The 23252-nt window shown below is 41.2% G+C and overlaps 1 protein-coding gene across 2 annotated transcripts in view; it reads right to left on the bottom strand.

Moving 5' to 3' along the window:
* Positions 1-23252, bottom strand: part of znf804a (zinc finger protein 804A) — a 56989-nt gene that overhangs the window by 6722 nt on the left and 27015 nt on the right. The window contains exon 2 of one of the 2 annotated variants that reach the window (XM_059499810.1): positions 8125-8268. In XM_059499810.1, coding sequence (XP_059355793.1) covers positions 8125-8268 — 144 coding nt within the window. Of the gene's footprint in view, positions 1-8124; positions 8269-23252 lie in introns of those variants that run through there. The other variant, XM_059499811.1, reaches the window with a different exon arrangement.

Here is a 23252-nt window from a genome sequence, read left to right as displayed (position 1 = left end):
TTTAGTAACCGAGTACGTTCTCTTACGAGAGCTCTCTCGTACTGCGTCTTAGCTAAGACGCTACGGGAACCCAATGTAAAACGCTGTGCGCGCAGGGATCACACACCAATAAACCTGAAGCAACGCCCAGGATTTACAGTGCACAGTCACCTGAGGGACTCACAGAGAGTCCAGGACAGAAAAGGGAAAAAGCCCTCCGTCCTATATCTAGCAGCATCCGTAGATGCGGCAATATGACATCACACAGCCGAGGCAAGGCCTGACCAATGTGGCAATGCGGGTCTTACGCAATACTGCCCATATAACAGTCGGCAGCGCATAGCGCTCGTGAACTCAGAATTCCCCTCAGGGCCCTGATTCGACTATACCGACAACAGCCTTGCTTGCAAGGCGGGGACCTCCAGGTTATAGAACCTGATAAATGTAGACGGCGAGGCCCAACCTGCCGCCATACATATATCCTGCAAGGAGACCCCAGTAGACCACGCCCACGACGAGGCGACGCCTCTTGTGGAGTGTGCTCTGACGCCCAACGGGCACTGAAGGCCCCTGGAAGCGTAAGCTAACGCTATGGCGTCAACTATCCATCTGGATAGAGTCCGTCTCGAAACAGCCATTCCCTTGGAACGTCCACCAAACGAGACAAACAGCTGCTCCATCTGCCGAAAGGCAGCAGAGCGAGACACATAAGCTCTTAAAACCCTGACAGGGCAAAGAAGACTCGAGTCTCCATCCTCCCCTTACACCGGCAGGGTAGACAGGGCAATAACCTGAGCCCGAAACGGTGTGTTGAGGGATTTCGGCACATAACCATGCCTAGGTTTGAGTATGACCCTTGAGTTACTGGGCTCAAACTCCAAGCAAGACTGGCTCACCGAGAGCGCGTGCAAATCACCCACACGCTTCACAGAAGCGAGAGCCAACAAGAATACTGTCTTGAACGACAGATGCTGAAGGCTAACCGATTGGATAGGCTCAAAAGGGGGACCCTTCAAGGCCTCCAAAACCGCCGCGAGGTCCCACATAGGGACTGACGGAGGTCTGGGAGGATTCAGCCTCCTAGCTCCTCTGAAGAACCGGATGACTAAATCGTTCCTTCCTATTGACTGACCGGACGCCGTTTCAGAAAACGCTGCGATGGCCACCACATAAACTTTGAGCGTGGATGGGTCTCTGCCCTTATCCAACAGCTCCTGTAGGAAGAAGAGGACCTCCGTCACCTCACAACTAAGGGGTGAATAACCTCGAGCTGTGCACCAGCTGGAGAACACCGACCACTTCGAGGCATACAGACGTCGTGTCGACGGAGCTCTAGCCTGAGTGATGGTATTTAGCACTCCCACTGCGAGATCAGCGGGTAACCGTTGAGCGCCCACACATGGAGGGACCACGACTCCGGTTGAGGGTGCCAAATCGAGCCCCTGGCCTGCGAGAGGAGGTCCCTCCTCAACGGTACCGGCCACGGGGCGACATCTGCTAACTGCATCAAATCTGGGAACCATGGTTGGTTCTTCCAAAGAGGTGCTACAAGCAGTATTGAACATCTCGTTTCTCTCACCCGTTCTATCACCTGTGGAAGGAGGGACCCGAGACCTCCCTGGCGATTTATGTAGGACACCACGGACATGTTGTCCGCACGGACTACGACGTGGTGATCCTTGATATGGGGACAAAAGCGCGTCAGCGCGTTCTCCACTGCCAGCATTTCAAGGCAGGTGATATGATGGAGCTTTTCCCGTTCTGACCATAGGCCAAAGGACGGTCTGCCTTCGAGCAGCGCTCCCCATCCCGAAGTGGAGGCGTCCGTCGACATCATTTTCACACTCGGGGAAGTCCCCAGGCTTACACCTGATCGGTACCAGCCGTTCGCTGTCCAAGGTGCTAGAGCCGCAACACAGCTCTGATCGACCTTGAAATGCAGCCGGCCAGACGCCCACGCTCTGCACGGCACCTGAGCCTTCAGCCAGAACTGCAGGGGGCGCATGCGGAGCAGGCCCAGCCGCAGAACCGGAGATGCTGAGGCCATGAGACCCAGCATCTTTTGACAGTGTTTGAGCGACACGGTCGCGCCGCAGCGGAAAGAACTCGCTGCACGCTGAATGCCCATCGCGCGCTGTGGTGACAGCCGCGCCGTTATGGAACACAAGTTCAGAACTATACCCAGAAACAGGATCGTCTGACTGGGGTTCAGCGAACTCTTCGCCCAATTGACACTGAGGCCGAGCTTCTCGAGGTGATCGAGTAAAACGGCCCTGATGGCCCACGAGCTCCGCTCGTGATCGGGCCAGAACCAGCCAGTCGTCCAAATAATTCAGCACTCGTATGCCTCTGAGTCTGAGAGGAGCGAGCGCTGCATCCATGCACCTCGTAAACGTACGAGGAGCCACGGAGGACTGTAAACTGGTATGCCTGGCCCTCGAAGGCGAATCTCAAATATCGCCTGTGGTTTGACGCTATCTGTATTTGAAAATACGCGTCCCTCAGATCTATTGACATGAACCAGTCCCCTCTGCTAATCTGCGCGAGGAGTTTCCTGGTCGTAAGCATTTTGAAACTGCGTTTCATCAATGCCTTGTTCAGCTGTCTTAGATCCAGTATGGGCCTGAGACCCCCGTCTCTCTTGGGCACCAGAAAGTATCTGCTGTACAGCCCCCCCCTCGCTTTGAGCTTGAGACACAGGCTCTACAGCCCCTTTGCTCAACAGTTTTGATATTTCGGCCCAAAGTATGTGTGCTACTTCTGTTTTGACCATAGTTTCGACGCGCACTGAAAAGCGCGGAGGGCGTCAAAAAAAAAACTGTAGCGAGTAGCCTCTCTTTATAATGCCTAGCACCCAATCCAAAAACCCCTGGAAGCGCTGACCATGCATCTGCATGAATGGCTAAGGGCTGGATGCGAAGCGCGCTCTGTTGACCGGGCAACGGCGGCGCTCGGGTGTGCAGCGCATTTGAGGCGGGGAGCGCGCTGATCACAGCGGGCAGATCGCTCCTCCTCGACCCCTTCCCGGCGCTTAACCGACTGGGGGAAGGCTGAGCAGGTCCCGTGGGACTCGATATGTCTGCGAGTAACTGTGGGCTGCATATGTGCACATTTACCACTTTCAACTCGCTGTCTGCCTGTGCAGAGCGTACGTGCACGGGCCTCGTTTTTACAGAAGCCACGCGCCGTATGTGACATAGTGTATGTGGGCACTGGGGAGTGGGCACGTTTACTATGCGGCGTGCTCGACCGATCTGTGTCGATCTTATGTGCGCGAGCCCTGTGTGCAGGGCTGTGCTTACATGTGGAGATGGGCACTGAGGAGTGGGCATCGTCACTGCATTTATAGCACCATCGGCTGTGGCCGGACGAGCGTGCACGGGTTTTGTTTTTTACAGAAACCACATGACGCGTGTGACATAGTAATTGTGGGCACTGAGGGGTGGGCACGCTTACTATGCAGTGTGCACCATCGACTTGAGTCGCTTTTATGGGCGCAGGCCCTGTGTGCAGGGCTGTGCTTACATGTGGAGATGGGCACTGAGGAGTGGGCATCATCACTACATTTATAGCACCATCGGCCGTGGCCGGACGAACGTGCACGGGTTTCGTTTTTACAGAAACCACATGACGCGTGTGAGATAGTGATTGTGGGCACTGAGGAGTGGGCACGTCTACTATGTAGTGCGCGTGATCAACTTGAGTTGCTTTTATGGGCACAAGCCCTGTGTGAAGGGCTGTGCTTATATGTGGAGATGGGCACTGAGCAGTGGGCATCGTCACTACATTTATAGCACCATCGGCCGTGGCCGGGACACCAGAAATTACACCTTTTTCGGGAAATATCTGGATGTCCGTGATAACGGTTTTCGTGTGCAGGCAAGCGGGCAACCGTACAGGCTTGCGCATTGCAAAAAACGCTGAAACAGTCACAATCTCTGGAACTGAAACAGCGGCGCGCTTAGGTGAGAGCCTGGCCACAGCGGAACTCGTACACCGGCGCTTCGATGAAGCAGCCATCGTTAGTAGTGCCGACGCAGCGTCACACAGCAGGCTTTAGATGGCAACACCGCTTTTGCCGCCGTCCAGCAGAGGGCGGACAAAGGTGCGTCGCTATCGCCTGTTCCACCGGCAGAAGTGAGTGGTAGTTCCTGTTTTTAGCATCATCAGTGTGGAGAATGCTAGTGAGACAGATGAACGAGTTCGCGCTGAATATGGAGCGTTCCAAGCCTTCGCCACCTCTTCGTGAAGCTCAGGAAGAAATGAGGCGGGCTTTGAGAAGTACGCTCATCCGAAAGGGAAATACCATCCAGCCGGGAACAAGAGGGGGGGCGCTGGTGCAAACCACTCGCGGCCGAGACTCATCGCAACCAACACGAGCATTCGCCCCGGCTCCTTCTCGATGTCAGCTTGTCTGCTGGGCTTCTGAGCAGAAGGCGCGAGATCCTCTGAGCTCGCCCAGCCCTCACTGCCCGAAGCTAGCAGAGAGCGCGTGTCCTCTTCCCCCGACGCGGCCCTGAGATCGACTTCCTCGGACGACGCGCCGGCAAACAGTGGGCGCTGCCCACCGGGAAGCGATGCAGGGGAGGCCGGTGAAGCAGGGCGAACCGGCGAGCTCGGTTGAGCTGAAGACAGTTCCGGAATCCGCTGGAAGCAATGCTTTTACGGCGCCTCAGCGCAGCGGAGAATGCAGGCTCAGAGAAAAAGGCCAGGCGAGTCCTCAGAGTCACCATGGCAACAGCTCGCAGTGGGGGCATCCGCCGTCAGCGAGCGCGAGCGCTGCATGATCTTCACCCAGGCAGGAGACACAGATGACGTACCGGTCTCCCTCGCTGAGTGGGGCTCTGTCGAGCCGCAGGAAGGCATCTTAAAAAAGACGCGAGCTCTTTTACGAGTGTGTGTCGCAGGGCGAACACACACACACACATAAAGAACAGCTTGGATATAACAGAATTGAAAGGATATAGGCGCCGGATAGCGCAGCAGGAATGGCAGTGGAAGGCGGCGATGCCAGCAGCTTCAGAATGGCTCGTCCTGCTGATGTGCTTTCTCAGACGGCGCTTACTTCCTCCGTGATCCAGCGATGCGTGAGCTTCACTGAAGAGATGAAAAATCAGGTGAGTCAGCCTTTTCGAGCTCCTTTTATAGGTTGGGCCACACCCGTTTCGGCGGGAAGTGGCAAGAAGGGCGCGAAGCGCCCTTATTGGTCTGATGTTGCATCAGCCCGCGCTCGATAGGCTGTGCAGTTGCCGCAGAACAAGCCAATGAGCGAACGAGCCGTCTCGCCTATGGCTGTGTACTGCTGCAAATGCGCTTTACAAAAATACAAAATTAAGGATAATTTTTTGCTTCAGTATTTCGTGAAAAGAGACTTTTACCGTAGCGTCTTAGTTAAGACGCAGTACGAGAGAGCTCTCGTAAGAGAGCCCGAACCGTTCGGTTCACCACGGTTCAGCACGCGCTGGGACCGCGGTTCAACTTAAATCTGACAAAGCATATGTAATATGGTTTGCTATAAATAACATGTAGGCCTAAAACAAACAGGGTTCAGCTAATATATGTTTCTGTTGATGGATGCGCATACTGGCTTCCCAGACATTATAACAACAGCGAAAAATGAAAAAAAAAAAAAACACCTGGACAAATCCTTCACTTTTGTTCAATGGGAATGTCCTGCTGGAATATTAGCATAATATTATATTAATATGTGTTTAAACTAAACTACTACTGTCGGTTTAAACATTTAAGAGCCAGAGGACGCGAGCAGTGAGAATATTTGTGCATGCGCTCATCCGAAGCGCGCAAACCCACGACTCAGAATGCTCGCAAATATAAGCTCTCTTTGAAGTTTTGTGTTTAAAGTGACAAATTCAGACAAAAATTATGTCAAAATGCCCGTCTTGGTAAGTATCCTACAGCAGACATAGCCGGCTGAACGTAGGCCTACTGGATCAGTGCATTCTCTTAAAGTGACAGTCTTTATATTAATCGAACAGCAACAACGAAGAAATCACTCTCTGCTCTTGATTAAAAAGCTTTTGTAACTTTAATAAAGAATAATCTTTAATTTATACAGTCCAATATGCAATGCTGTTTTACATTTGACTACTTTATTAAATTTCTGTACCTAAAAACTTATGCTAGATCTACACTGTTAGCAATTGATGTAATTTTACAATACATTTTACAACAATACACTGTATTCATGGTTTTTATTGTAAATTCAAATGCATGATGGGAAATTGGTGGACAGTCCTGTAATATTATTGTAACTACACTGTAGAAGCATTATTTTACAGACACCACAAAGCATTGTGGGATAGCATTAAAACTGGTACTTTCATATTCTTTCTAACATGAAAAAAAGTCCAGTTTTCTTAACGTTAAAAAAAACTTTTTAAAAGGTATGATGTTCCTCAAACATTCTTTCAACTTAATTTTGATTTAAAGATTCAACATTCTAGGAACGTTGATTTGTAACATTCCAAGAACATAAAAAAAAGGTCCAGTTTCCATATTAGTATAATGTTATTTTAAGGTTAGTAAAATGTTCCTGCAACATTCTCTCAGATTTCAAACACCTGCTGTGAACAAGCAAGGAAGAAAGAGAAATAAGAACAAACTACAACTTTCTTCAGCCACAGTCTTAGGTGAACTGAAGATACAAGACTTTAAATCTCTCAAGATCTGAATAAACAACTCCACAAACAGCATTACCAGCTTCACTTATACTAATACTAACCAGAATGATTTTATTTCTGTCATGCATCTACAGAAGTTCTTATTGAGAATTCACAGAGGTTAAGATGTTGATGTCTTATTGAAAATGTTTTTTTGAGATCACCATCATAGAGATCAGGGTTTGCTTCAGTTGTGCTCTTGACCCTCAACTTTTGCTGCAATACTTTATTATGCAGCAGTTACAATTGTTTTCAGAAAACATATCTGCATATATAAAGCAGATCAACAAGTCTGTTTTAATAGCAACCAACTGACTGCACTAAAATGGTTTAAGTGACCCAACTGATATAAAAATAAATAATTTGAAACACTGTTGTGGTTTGTACACTGATGTTTAACAGTGTATAAATATTGTCTTTGCTAACTTTTTTGTTTAAAACATGTTTTAGGTTATTTATACACTCACAGACATCAACATTTGGCGTATGAAACACAACAATGGTGACATGTTTCATGCCAGCATACAAAACATGTTCATGGCTCCCAGCATGCATTGCTGCAATTTTTTTTTTCTGGAGTTGTCACCACTATTGAGGATTGTACGACAACAATACAAAATACAACATTTTATTGTATTAATGCTACTATAATTACAGCAAAATTGCTGTATAAACACAGAATTTCATTGTATTAAATCAACAGTATATTTCTTGTATATTACTTGCTGTAAATTCACGGCAATTAGTTGCCAGGAGTTTCCTGTAAAAATACAATACATTTTTAACAGTGTACCTAAAAAAAACAACAACAACTGAAAATCACTGTTTATTGTTTGTAGCTTTACTCTATTGTATTTATTTGTGCTGTTGCTTGTAGTTGGATAAAATATTCTTCTCCTTTTTTATTAGAAAGTATTAGTTTTTCCATAAACATAGCACATACCGAACTGTACCGAAACTGTGACTCTAAAATCGTGAAACAAACCGAACCATGAAAAAGTTGAACCATGCCACCCCTTCTGGTTACTGACGAGACCAAATGGATTCCAATTAAGCTATTCTGGACAAAAGTGCATTGGTGTTGGCGTTATGGCTTAATGAATTTGCTGTGCTTAAGAACAGGTCAAGAAAGCTAGCACTCTAACTTGTTTATGCAGCATGCTGCTGTGGAAAAAGATTTAACGCTGTCCTGAGAAAAGAGGATAAACAAAAGGAACAAACAACAGCAAAGCTGTAGGACTTCCAATTGTCCTGTCTGCTTTTGATCTACAGTATGGCCTTCTAAATTAAAACTCAATAAGACCACCACCACTCCACTGACTCTGATGTCAAAGGGGAAGTCATTTTTTTCTTGTGTTGTACATGTGTGCTACAAAATCCATTTGTTGTCATATTCTAAATCACTTTATTATTGCTATGCATTGCATCAGTGGAAGTCTCAAGGGGCAGACAACAGGCCCATTACCTGCTTGTGAGCGTGGTCATAGGAGTTGATGTGGTTGTCAAACTCTTGATGCTTGTAATACTGTTTGTCACACAACTGACAGTAGAAGTTGGCCTTGAGGTCCTCTAGGGCTTTGGCCAAGGTTTTCTCCTTCTCAGCATAATCCTGGAGCAAAAGGAAACAGCATAATCCATCAGGATAATAGATTCTTGCTCGTTTAAAAATGCTTTACGAAATCACATACAGTAATTTAGAGTGACACTCTGTCATGTAATGTCCTTCATTAGGTTCTTGACTTGAGACATAGTAGTTTTTTCGCCTTTCTCATGACCCCAATTATATTGAGAAGAATGCAATGAGAAAAACCATTATACAAGACACAAAACTTTTAAATATTGTTATTTTGTGCACGTATAGCCATTAGTAAAAATATACTATTTTTTTTATTAATACAGAAAGACTATTGCCCTGCAAGAAACTCTTTCTTTCTTAGATGTGGTCAAATAAACTCACAAATATACACACAAATATTGGTAGACAAATTTATTTATATAGAACATGTTGCTGTCATATTGATATATATTCATACTGTATTTGTGAGGGTGAATATTTGTGGCGCTCTTCTATGAAAACGATGCTCATATATCCAAACTCAGTTCCCATGATGCCAACCTCATTTTCTTCCCTTTCTTTAATACTCTTTATTAAATATTGATTTACAACAAATCTTAGGTGGGAATACTTTCACCAAGGGTAGACTGTATTTCAAATCTAATTTCTTTAAAGCTCTAGATATATGGAAAAGTGCAGATTTAAAAACAAGACGCCAAAAAAAAAAAAAAAAACACCCTCCCAGAAGGTCTCCAATCTAAATGACCGCAGGGAAGGGGGAAAGCACTTGCACATGGAATCAGTTTACTATAAAACCCATCTGTGAAGAACAGCACATGGAGGACTAGTAAATCAGCCAAGGATGATTAAGTCAACTATCAAACTTGTCAACCAGAATGAGATGGCCAATAAATTATATACGATTGTCATCATCAGTCGACAAACATATGCCTGGTGTTATTACTGACATGATCGTGAGCTTTTCACAACTGCATCAAACCCATTAGACTGAGAGACAGGGAAGCCCGGTCCATTCAAATGAACTGATGGTTTGTGAAAATAGTCTGTCTCTCACTCATTTTAGGTGAGAATATGCTGCTGCTAAACACTTGTCTGTAATATGCAAAAATAATAACATCCCTCTCACCCACTAATAACACCCACTGTGTGTGCCTGCATTAAACAACAGGCGTTTAATTGTATTTAATAAGTGGCTAGCTTACAGGTAATGAAAACTGAATCACTTGATTAGCTGGATGTGCTAGGAAAAGTGACCCTTATTTTATTTTGCTCAATAGCACTGAAAGCTTAGATTAAAATCACTCACTATACATCAGGAAATAGTTACGCCTTTTGGGAAAATCCTTTCATGAGCATCTGTGCTGGTGTGAAACAAGCTCGTGCTTATATAGACTTATTAGCAACCCGCTGCATCTAAAAAAACAGCTCAGTCAAGAGAGCCCCCCCCCCCCAACAAAAATAAAGTTGGCTTTAGCAACTTTGCTAATTGAAAGTGTGAGGATGCAAAATTAAACAACAGAGCTAATATGTGGGGGGGTGGGGGGGTGAAGCTGTGAACTCATTTAAACCGCAGATAGATCTAAACACTGCATGGGGGAAAGCAGCCACTTAACAACAACTTTGTGTCAAGCTGAGAAATCCCCCATACCTCTCTGTTCCTTTCAATATTTCAAAATAGAATGAGGTTGTTCTCAAAGGCATGTGACCATATGTAAAATCTGAGGGTAATAATAAAATAAAACAAAAATCATAATAAAAACAAATAAAATTCATGATTTTTAGTGTTAGTGGTACTTCCAAAGGCAAAAATCACTGTTTCAACTTAAAACAATACTTCGCATTTAATTTCTGCACATAATGCATCTCTCACTGTTTATACAAACAATAGATACCTGAAATCATGCAGAGAGTTGATAAGAGGTGTGATATTACTTTTCTAAGTTATCTAACTTGCTATTTTTGCCTGAAAGACAATAAAACAGGTGAAAAATCCCATAAACTTGCATTGAAGGCAGGGTCAGAGCCATATTTAGTCACCAGGATATCATAGAAATTTGGGGGTGGGCTCAAAGCCAACCTAGCACCAGGCTTTTATGAAACCTGTCTCAGAACACACTAGAAACTGCATAGCAACACCTTTTGACTGAATGAATGAATGAATGAATGAATGAATGAATGAATGAATGAATTAATTAATTAATTAATGAGTAAATAAATAAATTTTGGGTAACACTTTAGTATAGGGACCTAGCTCCCTATTAGCATCCCTATTATTAACATATTGTCTGTTTATTAGTACTTATATCCTGCATGACCATATTCTTTATATCTAATCTTACCCAATACCTAAACTAAACAACTACCTTACTAACTATTAATAAGCAGCAAATTAGAAACTCATTGAGGCAAAAGTCGTAATTAATGGTTTGTTAATAGTACTGAACCTTAAAATAAAGTGTGACCAAATAATGTGGGTGCAATGAATTCATTATTTTTATTTTTGCTAATAAACTAATAACAGAGAACTATATTAAAACACCAGCTGCTTGCATTATAATTTGTATAATATGTTTTTGCACTGGCACTTCAGTCTCACAGCACCAGTCTATTGTTTTCTGTAGGCCATGCACAAAAATCAACAATCAATCAAATCTTTCCAGTACATTAAACACTGTTGTGAGTCCTGTGTAAGTGATTGTAGACTCTTTGCATTATAAAATCGTTGTAAACACACCTTTTTGTGGTACATTTTCCAACCCGATGCCCTAAGCACAATAACGAAACTCCAGTCTCAACTCATGATTCCAGCAGCCTAGATGTTAAGGTGCAGTGGATGGGGAAATAAAGATCATCCCCAATCTTTTAAACGCAGTCTCAAGACTACTCTAACACAGGAATAATTAATGCAGGCCACATTTAGAAGCATTTTGCAAACTAAACATTTGCCTTTTGTTTAATGTTTGTAGCAGCAGACTTCTTCAATCTGGCATTCCATTAAAACATCAAAAGACAAGTGTATTTACATACAGTGGATTACTGCCTGACTTAAAACAAATCCTGCGATGGGTTGACACACAGGGGGTGTTCATATAAATAGCACACTTCTGAAGCATCACAATGCATCTCCAAAATCTGAAGCAATACTTAACATGGCTTCTCTTTTTACTGAACATCAAGCATGAGAACATGAAGCATTGAAGATCAAGTGGCTCTTTAGGCATTTATGGGACTGCCTAACAAGGTCAACCACAAGGGTGGGAACCACAAAGACACCTCACATCAGAAATTTATTGAAACATAAAGACAAAATATGATTGACATGAGTCGTGATCAGAGAGACTGTGATTGCTCTTTTTATAGCACACCTGGGTTATGAGAGATGTCTTTTATATGGCGTAGAAAAGGGGCCATTTCCGAGCAGAGGGTTGAGAGAGTGTATTGTGGTGCAAACAGAGAAAATGAAGATGGTCCTTCTCAAAATCACATCAAGTGATTCATGAATTAAACGGTAAATTAAACCCTGTCTCAAATAACATTAATTAAAAACAATGTGTTGATTAATTAATGCACATTTCCAGAAGCCTAGAACAATATCTAGTCAAGAAAATCAAAAATTCAATTTCATCAGGGATCATTTCATTTTTACAGATTCTCACATAATTTATGAGGAAATAGAAAATATTAACTGTGCATATAGCTCACGGGCAAATCTGTTGTAAATCTCATGCATATTTTCAGCCTGTTCTATTGAAAACTCGACAGTCTTCTATAATAACCAGCAGTGATGGCAACACTTCACAAATCTCATAGATGAGAGCTGCTTCAAACTAACAAATACCAAACACCATTATTCAGTCTGACCTGCAGTGAAATTGTCACAATTATGTCGTGAGCACAGCAAAACATTTTCATTTGATATTACTTTATAATAATTACAATTACTACAATAGTATTTTATTATTATTATTGCTATTAAAATTTAATACACAATATATTTTAACAATTTTAATAATAATTTTAAAACAAAGTTATGACTAGGTGCAAGAAGCCCATCTTACCAGAAATTATTTAATAACAATGATAAGAAGAAGAAGAAGAAGAATCTACTACATTTTCATACATTATTACTTTTTTAATAATTACAAATATTACAATTAATAGTTTCCGTGTCCAGGGAGGGTTCATGGGAGTATGCCCAACCAGTCCACATGTGCTTTGTGGATTTGGAGAAGGCATTCGACTGTGTCCCTCGCGGCGGCCTGTGGAGGGTTCTCCGGGAGTATGGGGTCCGGGGCCCTTTGATAAGGGCTATCCGGTCCCTGTACGAACGGAGCAGGAGCTTGGTTCGTATTGCCAGCTGTAAGTCAGACTTGTTCCCGGTGCGTGTTGGACTCCGGCAGGGCTGCCCTTTGTCGCCGGTTCTGTTCATGATTTTTATGGACAGAATTTCTAGGCGCAGCCAGGGGCCGGAGGAGGTCAGGTTTGGTGACAACACGATTTCGTCTCTGCTCTTTGCGGATGATGTTGTCGTGTTGGCCTCATCAGGCCAGGACCTTCAGCATGCACTGGGACGGTTTGCAGCCGAGTGTGAAGCGGCTGGGATGAGAATCAGCACCTCCAAATCCGAGGCCATGGTCCTCAGTCGGAAAAGGGTGGCTTGCCCACTTCAGGTTGGTGGAGAGTTCCTGCCTCAAGTGGAGGAGTTTAAGTATCTTGGGGTCTTGTTCACGAGTGAGGGAAGGATGGAACGGGAGATTGACAGACGGATCGGTGCAGCTTCTGCAGTAATGCGGTCGATGTACCGGTCTGTCGTGGTGAAGAAAGAGCTGAGCCGCAAGGCGAAGCTCTCGATTTACCGGTCAATCTACGTTCCTACTCTCACCTATGGTCATGAGCTTTGGGTCATGACCGAAAGGACAAGATCCCGGATACAGGCGGCCGAAATGTGCTTTCTCCGCAGGGTGGCTGGGCGATCCCTTAGAGATAGGGTGAGAAGCTCAGTCACCCGGGAGGAGCTCAGAGTAGAGCCGCTGCTCCTCCACATCGAGAGGGGTCAGCTGAGGTGGCTCGGGCATCTGTTCCGGATGCCTCCTGGACGCCTTCCCGGGAAGGTGTTCCGGGCACATCCCACTGGGAGGAGACCCCGGGGGAGACCTAGGACACGCTGGAGAGACTATGTCTCCCGGCTGGCCTGGGAACGCCTCGGTGTCCCCCCAGAAGAGCTGGAGGAAGTGTCTAGGGAGAGGGAAGTCTGGGGTTCTCTGCTTAGACTGCTGCCCCCGCGACCCGGCCCCGGATAAGCGGTAGAAGATGGATGGATGGATGGACAATTAATATTAATTATTTTTATTATTTTTATTATTACTACAATTACTACACATTTTATTATTATAAATAATAATAATAATAAAATATACAATAAACCTTAAAACTACTGAAACCAGTACCAGAATTATGACTATATGCAAGAAATTTTGACTAAAATTATATGTGGGGAAAAATGGTATAGGATAAGAAAATTATGGCTACTTTAAATATGACATTGTATTTTCTTACTACCTCTAATTGCATTGTTCTGTGTGTTTAAACAGTGTCAATAATCAAAGAGCCCAGAATGATTCAGTTCTTGATTATCACATTTTCTCATTCACACCTTTTTAAATAAAAATTCTAATTCAAATATACACTGCACACACTGTGTTCCAATTCAAGCTAGAGCAAACAGCAGAAAACCACAACACCGACTCTGCTGGCTGGCGGAACCGTAGCGTAAATGTATTTTGACATGATCCGCTTGTTTCCGCCCACTCAAGTAGTTTTTAGAAGAGTAATTTTACTCTTCCTCGAGCGAATTGGTTGTGATGGAACATTGACTGTATGTTCTCAATACACTGCTCTAATAGTACACAACTCACTGCTGCATCTACAATTCATGGACGAGACAATGCAAGGTTCAAGCCACACTTCATGGCAATGCGAGGTGAAGTCATTTTCACTAACTGCACACTCTGACTTTGAAGCAGCGTAATAACCCAACAGGCTCCAGTCTTAATAATGATGCAGTGGCATTTTACACTGAAGACTGCGGGAGAGCGAGATCTCTCCGAGCAGACGCTTACATCTCGCCATGTTGTGATTAATTGTATCCCTTCTGGTGGGATTCCTGTTGGCTGTTGTTTCTAAATTGCTGACATACACAGAATCTATCTCCATTATTGACTGAAGAGTCTCCTCTAGAGGGCATGAAGAGAGCTCCAGCATTTGTCTCCAGCTCTCGCTCACTGTGTGCTCTTCCAACAACGACCTGAGTACGACACGTAATTGTATGAGGATTAAGAAAAAGTGTTGTGGGTGTCTAGGGAACAACACATTTGATAAGATTTGAAATAACACAATTTTCCACAAACGACAACAGAATGGTGCACTGCATAACTGCACTAGAAATCTGAGAATATACTTATAATCAGCATGCATTTGTGGATTGGAGTTTTAATTGGATTTTAATAGTGCAGTGTGTGTATACATATTGAGCTATTGAAATGGAATGGAATCTATGTTTTGGTTACTTTATGTAAGAAGCTAGGAGGTCAGCTGAACCAATGTCTTGCATTTTAAAGTGACAGTAAAGCAAGTGACTGTTTCCCCAGGCTTAAGTAAATCACAAGAGATACTTGAACTTTTGTATATTACAACTTGACTAACTTGCAATGCATTTATTCTATTAAGGGCGAAGAGGGTACATCAGCCTCATTTAGCACAGGGTTTCAAAACAGCCTTCAGCTGTGTTTTGTCATGGAAGCACTTCATATCAGAGCCAGGCATTACCGTTACTGCTGAATAAACATTGGTGAGGAGATGTACAGTATCGCACACTGTATAGCAGTGCATATTGCACTATATACCATTCATATTCATAAGCTGTAAGTTCAGGATGTTGTGAATGCATAAACAAACACAGGGTGCTATTTTCACTTTTGTATCTGTGTCTTCCTGTTTTTATTAGAGATATTAAGTTGTAGGTTTAGAATTGAATTAACTATCAACAATAAATAAAACTGTCAAAATTAGGTAAAAAAAAAAAAAACCTTTTCAGTTGTTTGGTAGATAATGGATGAACTTGTGGGAGGACAAAGATAATGAGCACAAAAGATGGTTTTAATTTTAGCAACTTTTGAATCATGTTTCAGCAACCTTGAGACTCACTGTAAAATCTTTTTCTTAATCTGAATTTTTGCAATGTTTTTCAATAAAAAAAATATCTGACCATCATTTAAAAAGACAAACGTAAAAGCAAAATTACCAGACAAATTAATGTTTTCTTTTTTTTCTTCTTTGCCCACTGCCAAATAGTTTTTTTGTTTTAATCATTAATCTTACAAGACTTAATGAGGTTTATGCAAAAAACATAAGTGTCAATGGGAAAAAAAAAAAGAAAGAATAAATTTAAATGCAGTTAAGATGTTGTTGTTTTTTTTACTGGACAACTATCCAAAAAAGGAGTCAGAATATGATCTGTTGCAGAACTGGAAAACATAAAGATCTCTTCCTGCTAAATTAAATCTCTCCATCACATTATGTGCACATTGTATTCATAGAGTGGAATAGTGCATATTCTACAACCCTGTAAATTAGTTTGTTTTTCATGCACTGCTATTAAAAACCATGTATTTGTTAGGTTTTAAACACATTTCAAGCATTTTTTATTTATTTTTTTGCTTCGAGTGGTTGCAAAGAGTGGGCTGTAATTGGAGGCTGTGTAGACTGTAGACACAAAGCCTAGAGAGAGAAGAATCCCTGAAGACCCAAGTAAAGGATAAGTTGACTGGGACGAGGCCGATTTAGGTGTTAGATGAGAAACTCAGCCTTACACTCTCTGTTTATACATCAGGGATCTCTTAAGTGTCTCATGCGAGGTTTTGTACTAAAGTGATCTGCATTACAATTTTGCCTCTATAAGCGCTAGCCCCCCGGCCGGGACTGGGAGAGGATGTAGTTGAATTAAGACAAGAGAGGAGAGGGAGATCACACACACACACACACACACACACACACACACACACACACACACGCACACACACACACACACACACACACACATACTTACACAAAGCTGGTTTCCATCTGCTTTGTGCCCGTGGATTTGGGGCAGGGAGTAAAAAGAAGAATTCTCTTGTAAAAACTACGATCAAATGCCCTTGACTTGCAGCTGCAATTCCTACAGGGAAGTTGCATTGACAAGGTAAAAGTAAGAAAGAGAGAAAAAAAGCAGAGAAAGGGTGTGGGACTACACTGACAAACAGTCAGAGGAGATGTGCCTCAGTTTGACAGCTGCTAATTTTCCTAAGGTTGCCCTCCTATTGTGAGGGAGGGAGAGATGTGATAATTATCATCTGCAATCAACTGAGGTTATGAAGGAAACAGCGTATGTTTTTCTTTGGCTTTTCAGAGACATGACATGGGAGCTTGGATAAATCACAGGGAGCATGCAGCAATTAGAGGGACGTTTTTCTGCTTGATGAAGCTGAGCTTGATAAGCCTTTCCCAAATGTCTCAAAAAAAAAAAAGAAAAAAAAGAAATGCAGCTGTAGTTAGGTGGTGTGAGGAATGAAGACTGAGTACTAATGCAACCTGTCAAAAATAGGAAACATGCTCAAATACATGATTCAAAGTACACATGATTCCTTTTTATCCCTAACAGGTAATATTCAGCTTGTATTGATCCTTTGTGTGCTGAATATTGATCTGTGGTATGTCTGGGAAATCAAAATCAGCTCATGCATACATTCATTTCATATGCATATTCATGAATAATTACATGCAGGTATTGTCATTATTATTGTTCCACAGAATCCACACTCAAGCTGAGATGCAATATGAACCGTAAATGATTTTCCAGATCTGAAAATTGAACCAAACGTTTGGCTGCAGAACAAAACAGAAATGGCATATGCAGAACGTATCTCAAAATCAACATGAGTAGTTCTTGCACAATCACAGAAAACATGCATTGTGGGGTTTTTAACACATTTTCATTTAGTGGCACGCTTGTATTAACTGCAATAGAATGTGAGCTGGAACAAACGCGATTAAAAGCAACCCACAAGACGACACGGTGAAAGATGACTAATTTGCTAATTCCATCATTGGCATGATTGTGTGCTGGGAGTGTGAAGTGCAGGACTTACAGGTCTGAGTGTTTCTGCAGATTTCAAGTTGCAAGCTCGTAAATAAGGCCATTACTGGTGTCTCATTTCATTTTATTTAAGTGTTTTTTTCTACTAAATGTAGGTTTGAATTTCACATGTAGACTGTCAAGATGTCACTATCAAACTCTGACCATATTCTTAATCACTACTGGTTAGCTTCAGTTAAGGAGGTTTATGATATCTGGACAAACTCAGTTAGCATTCCTATTCATCTCAGTTGGTGAGTTTGCCGAGAGCTTTGGAGTTTTGCTTTGGGAACTCCCTGTGCTCATCGAAATATCATTGGACCCAAGTACCACTCATCATCTGTTTTAAAGATCAAACACGAGGAGAGACTGGAATTAGAATTAGATCTTATATGACAAACCTCTTATGTTCTAGAAGGAAAACCATAAAAGCATGCATACAGAGAGCACTGCTCTGATTGGGTGTGTTTTTGGATTGACTGTCACATTATGCCTTTTTTCCATGTTTGGCAAAAAGACAAAAAGGAGGCTCTGTTATACAAACCCGATTCCAAAAACGTTGGGACACTGTTCAAATTGTGAGTAAAAAAGGAACTGAATAATTTACAAATCTCATAAACTTATATTTTATTCACAATAGAATATAGATAACATATCAAATGTTAAAAGTATGACATTTTGAAATGTCATGCCAAATATTGGCTCATTTTGGATTTCATGAGAGCTACACATTCCAAAAAAGTTGGGACAGGTAGCAATAAGAGGCCAGAAATGTACATATAAGGAACAGCTGGAGGACCAATTCGCAACTTATTAGGTCAATTGGCAACGTGATTGGGTATAAAAAGAGCCTCTCACAGTGGCAGTGTCTCTCAGAAGTCAAGATGGGCAGAGGATTCCAATTCCCCCAATGCTGCGGCAAGAAATAGTGGAGCAATATCAGAAAGGAGTTTCTCAGAGAAAATTTGCAAAAGAGTTTGAAGTTATCATCATCTACTGTGCATAATGTCATCCAAAGATTCAGAGAATCTGGAACAATCTCTGTGCGTAAGGGTCAAGGCCGGAAAACCATACTGGATGCCCGTGATCTTTGGGCCCTTAGCATCACACACAGGAATGCTACTGTAATGGAAATCACAACATGGGCTCAGGAATACTTCCAGAAAACATTGTCGGTGAACACAATCCACCGGCAATTGCCCACATGGCATGGGCAGCCTACACATCTGGAAAGGCACCATCAAAGCTGAAAGGTATATCCAAGTTCTAGAACAACATATGCTCCCATCCAGACATCGTCTCTTTCAGGGAAGACCTTGCATTTTCCAGCATGACAATGCCAGACCACATACTGCATCAATTATAACATCATGGCTGTGTAGAAGAAGGATCCGGGTAATGAAATGTACAGGCTGCATTCTTACAGTGGTAAACATAGCCTTGTCCCAACTTTTTTGAGATGTGTTGATGCCATGATATTTAAAATCATCTTATTTTTCCCTTAAAATGATATATTTTCTCAGTTTAAACATTTGAAATGTCATCTATGTTGTATCCTGGATTAAATATTGAAATTTGAAACTTCCACATCATTGCATTCTGTTTTTATTCACAATTTGTACAGCATCCCAACTTTTTTGGAATCGGGTTTGTATACATGCTGCTTTCAAATAAAAAATTTCTTTCAAAAGTTTGGAGTCTGTATAATATTTTCAAGTTTTGATGATTTTTTAATATTTGATCAAAATCAAAATATCAATATTGTAAAATATTACTATAATTTAAAATAACTTATCTATGTGAATGTATTTTAAAATGTAATTCATTGCTGTTATGGCAAAGCAGAATCTCCAGCAACATTATTCCAGTCTTCATTGTCACATGATCCTTCAGAAATCCTTCTAATATGCCAATTTAATGCTAAAGAAACATTTCTTATTATCAGCAATGTTGAAAACAGTTGCGTTGCATCATATTTTTTTGTGTGAAACAGTAAATTTTTGACACATACACTTTTTTTGATGAATATGAATGGTATTTATTTGAAATATAAATATTTTGTAACATTATAAATGCCTTTACTGGCACTTTTGTTCAATTGAATGCATCCTTGCTAAATGTATTAATAAAAAAAAAATCTAACTTCTCTACTTTTTGAAGTGTGTATATTGCTTTGTGTTTAACTTATTTAGATGGCCATCAATGGACAAAGAACATTTTTTACACCAGATTTTTCCAGCCAGACCTTGACCTCTTGTTTTCAATCACATCAGGTGAAGTTTTCACTGCATGTGATTGCAGGTGTATTTGAACCACATCTAAGCATTAATATGACTTTCTGTTAACTCCCTCTACTTCAATAAGCTTTTCAATCATTGAAGCCATGTGATGTCTTTCCTGTGAGCTTTGAATCCACTGCGATTCCCTCTCTGTGACGTTCGATGATGACTGAGCACATAAAGCCAAGCAGCCACCTTTCATTTTCCCTCCAAATCACGCTATGTTGTTTAGTGTAGCATATGTGCATGTGAGCCACACTAAAGCACGACGTGACAAGGGGTTTAATCTAAGCTTGGGCTCCGCAGTCACTCCATAATGAATGGGCAGCCTCACTTTGATAGCTGCTAGCGCTGCATATGCATCAGCGTTCTGCTGCAAATGAGCAGCATCTTCGAAGTCTCATCTTCACCACTTCAATCGATAATAATAAGAGAGAGACTGCCGAAATGAGACAGGCTGTAATTAATCCTTCCAATCGCGCCAGCCGGCCTCTGCCAGCCACTTCTGTCTTAATAATGTCGAAAGGCCTCATGACCCAGCCACTGAAACAACCATTTAATCACAGCGTGACACAGAGAAACGGGCCAGGAGACACATACGCCTCACATATCACATATAGGCCAAGTGGAAAACACAAAGGTCTGAAGGGTCCTCAGAAAATGCTTTCAGTCTGTTAACTCTGCAAGCAAGACTGAGATTCAGGTCCTGTTAAATAACAGAAAGAAAACCAAGCTGTTCAGAATAAAAAAAATGTGAATCAAACTGAACATTCCTGGAATGTGTGAGTGACTTCCAAGCTTGCAAAATAATTATGTCTGACAGTAGAAAGCATCTTTCTCCATTGATGACCACTCAAAAGTATCCATGTGTTCTTACTTTTTCGGTAGCAAAATGTAAATGATAAATATTTCATTTTAGTACACCAGATGTTTACTAGTGCCTGATTTCTTTATGAAGGGCTCTTAAAAGCGTGAAATGGATTTTGGAAATGGAAATGATTATTTTTTTCCTGTCTATTGCTTTTCATGGCAAATCTCAGGATAGGGTTGGGGACTGTGTATATTCTTATGCTACTGTCTGCCAATCATGGCATTTATGATGGAGTTAAAGCAACAAAACTGAGTGCTCATGATGGCAGATTTCAAAAGTTTGAGATTTATCCCTTTTATTATTATTAGAAATTTGACCGTACAGTGTATTTTTATTTATTGCTACAAATATAGCCGTGCCACTGTACTTATGACTGGTTTTGTGATCCAGGGTGACAAATATTACCGGTATAATATTTTAAAATATATAAAATATTGTTTTACCGTTTTTTAAATATTTTTTTGCAACCTTGGTGGGCATAGGAGACTTCTTTCAAAAAACATAAAAAATCTTACCAACCCCAAAAATTGAACGATAGTGTACTTAAAGGGTGTCTTGTGCTGGCCAAGCAAGTACCATTGAGATTAACTGGAATGCAAACACCGTTTGACTTTAAAGTCAAGTGTTGGTCAAATCAGATGTACCGACAACGCATGAACAGCAGGCACAAAATAAACTTCAAAGCACAAAAAGAATGTCTTGGCTTTGATGACATGATATGTGATTACCATTTGAATATCCCGAGGCCCAATTTCTGCCCCTCCCACCCCCCAAGAACTGGAGCAGAGACGGAAAATAACAAAAATGAGGGGGGGGAAATGTAAAATAATTCTAATGACCTACTTCTACTCTCTTCCCCCAGAGCTCTGTAACAGGGAGCTGTATGCAGGATTATAATAACAGGGCTCTAGGTACAGAAGAGTGCAGGACTGAGAAGGAATACATACGCAAAACAACTTGAAGATCAGTGAGTTGAGATCAATGGGAGCTGATATTTCTGTTGTCATCATTATCTCGGCATCACATTTAATATCTGAGGAGGGTTGCATGCTAATTTGTAAATTATGACAAGGACTGATGACGGATTGGACGGTTTGTTGATAACGATCTTATAGTTGACACTTGTATATAAAAGAGCAGTTTTGAGTTTCCTGCAATAGGGTAAAACAGTGTAAATAATTAAGTCTACTAGATGAACTTGAGTTCATTTTGCTATAGCTTTAAAACATATGTGGTATGAAAATAAAAGTTGAATTAGACTAAACCTGATTAACAAAAACAATTGTAAAAAGTTGTAACTTGTAACTGTAACCCATGAAAATTTGTTTTGTAGTTAACATCTATACCTGTAGGTTGGTTCAGTGAGGTTGAATAAAACAGTTATTTGGATGTTGTATTTGTAGGTTAACATTTTTTCAGTGTATGAAATATGTGAGCAGATTGTAACTCAGGGTCATTTAAAAATGGAGGATCAAATAATTATATGGCCGATCCAGATTCATCTTGTTCCGCCATAAATTTAGCAATGCTTTGAGGGAATTCACTCTCATCATAAAATGATTCTGACAAAATGATTCACGAACTACATTTCCATAAACTAATGTTCTGATATTCTAACTCCACTCTGCAATATGCACAGGAAAATCAGTTTGATTAATTCATAAATATTTCCAGTAAAAGCAGACATCCAAAAAGATTGTGTTTGAGAATGGATATGGAATAGATTATGCCACTGGCATTGCATTACAAGCTGTCACAGCACATGGATTACCCATAAAACAGTTTGATTCATTCAGTGATGAATGATCAAACATTCAATAATGAATGTGTCTCAGATATCTTCTGCAAACAATTACTGTGACACAGGCTTGACAGGTGTGATTAAGCTGTGATGGCATTATATGGTAACTCATAACCTTTGTAGGACCCATGAAGACTGAGATTGCATCTCTGTAGCTGATGGGAGAACAGAGAATAAGAGGCTAACATGTTAAAAGTTAATATATTTTACATTTGTTTTGGGAAACAAACAAGTACCACAAAAAAAAGGTTAAAAAAGGTAAAAAAAAAAAAAAAAAAAAAAAAAAACACCCAACAGCATGGTGACTTCACATCATATTATTAGTAATTCAATTAATAACATTTAATCATGGTCATAATTCAATGAAATTATTATTTAAGAAATTTATAAAATTAGAAAATTAGGATTTATTTTTTAAAATTAAATTTATATTTATTAATTTTTTTTGTGACATAAAAATTTAAGTCATAATTCAGTATTTTTATGAGATAAAATTAGAAGAAGGAAAAAAAAAATATTTATATTTTAAATAATAATTATCATATTATTATCACTTATTTTTCTTTTTTGGTTGTTTAACTCTTGTGTTTTAAATGCTTTTAAATATGGACAAATAATATTTTAAATATCTTTTATTTTTCTGGTTTTGCTGTACGTTCCATATTAATTCTGTCCCCATCAGTAAGCAAGTGTCGTGCTGTAAAGTAATTATGGCTGGCTTCTCTTGCAGCTGAGAGGCAGGTTCTCTCAAAGGCAGTCCCCACAAATGTTCTATAAAAACTAAAATACTTCAGGAGTATCATTAGAGTGCAAAATTACTGAAACAGTAATTCCAATGGCAACGAAAACTATTATCCCAAATAATGAGAATACAGTATGTAGGCCATAGAAGCT

This window comes from Carassius carassius, chromosome 19 (genome assembly GCF_963082965.1).
Source record: "Carassius carassius chromosome 19, fCarCar2.1, whole genome shotgun sequence".
In the NCBI taxonomy this organism is placed as follows: Eukaryota; Metazoa; Chordata; class Actinopteri; order Cypriniformes; family Cyprinidae; genus Carassius; species Carassius carassius.
The sequence above is the reverse complement of the archived record's forward strand: the minus strand, read 5'-3'. Positions and strand labels throughout refer to the sequence as shown.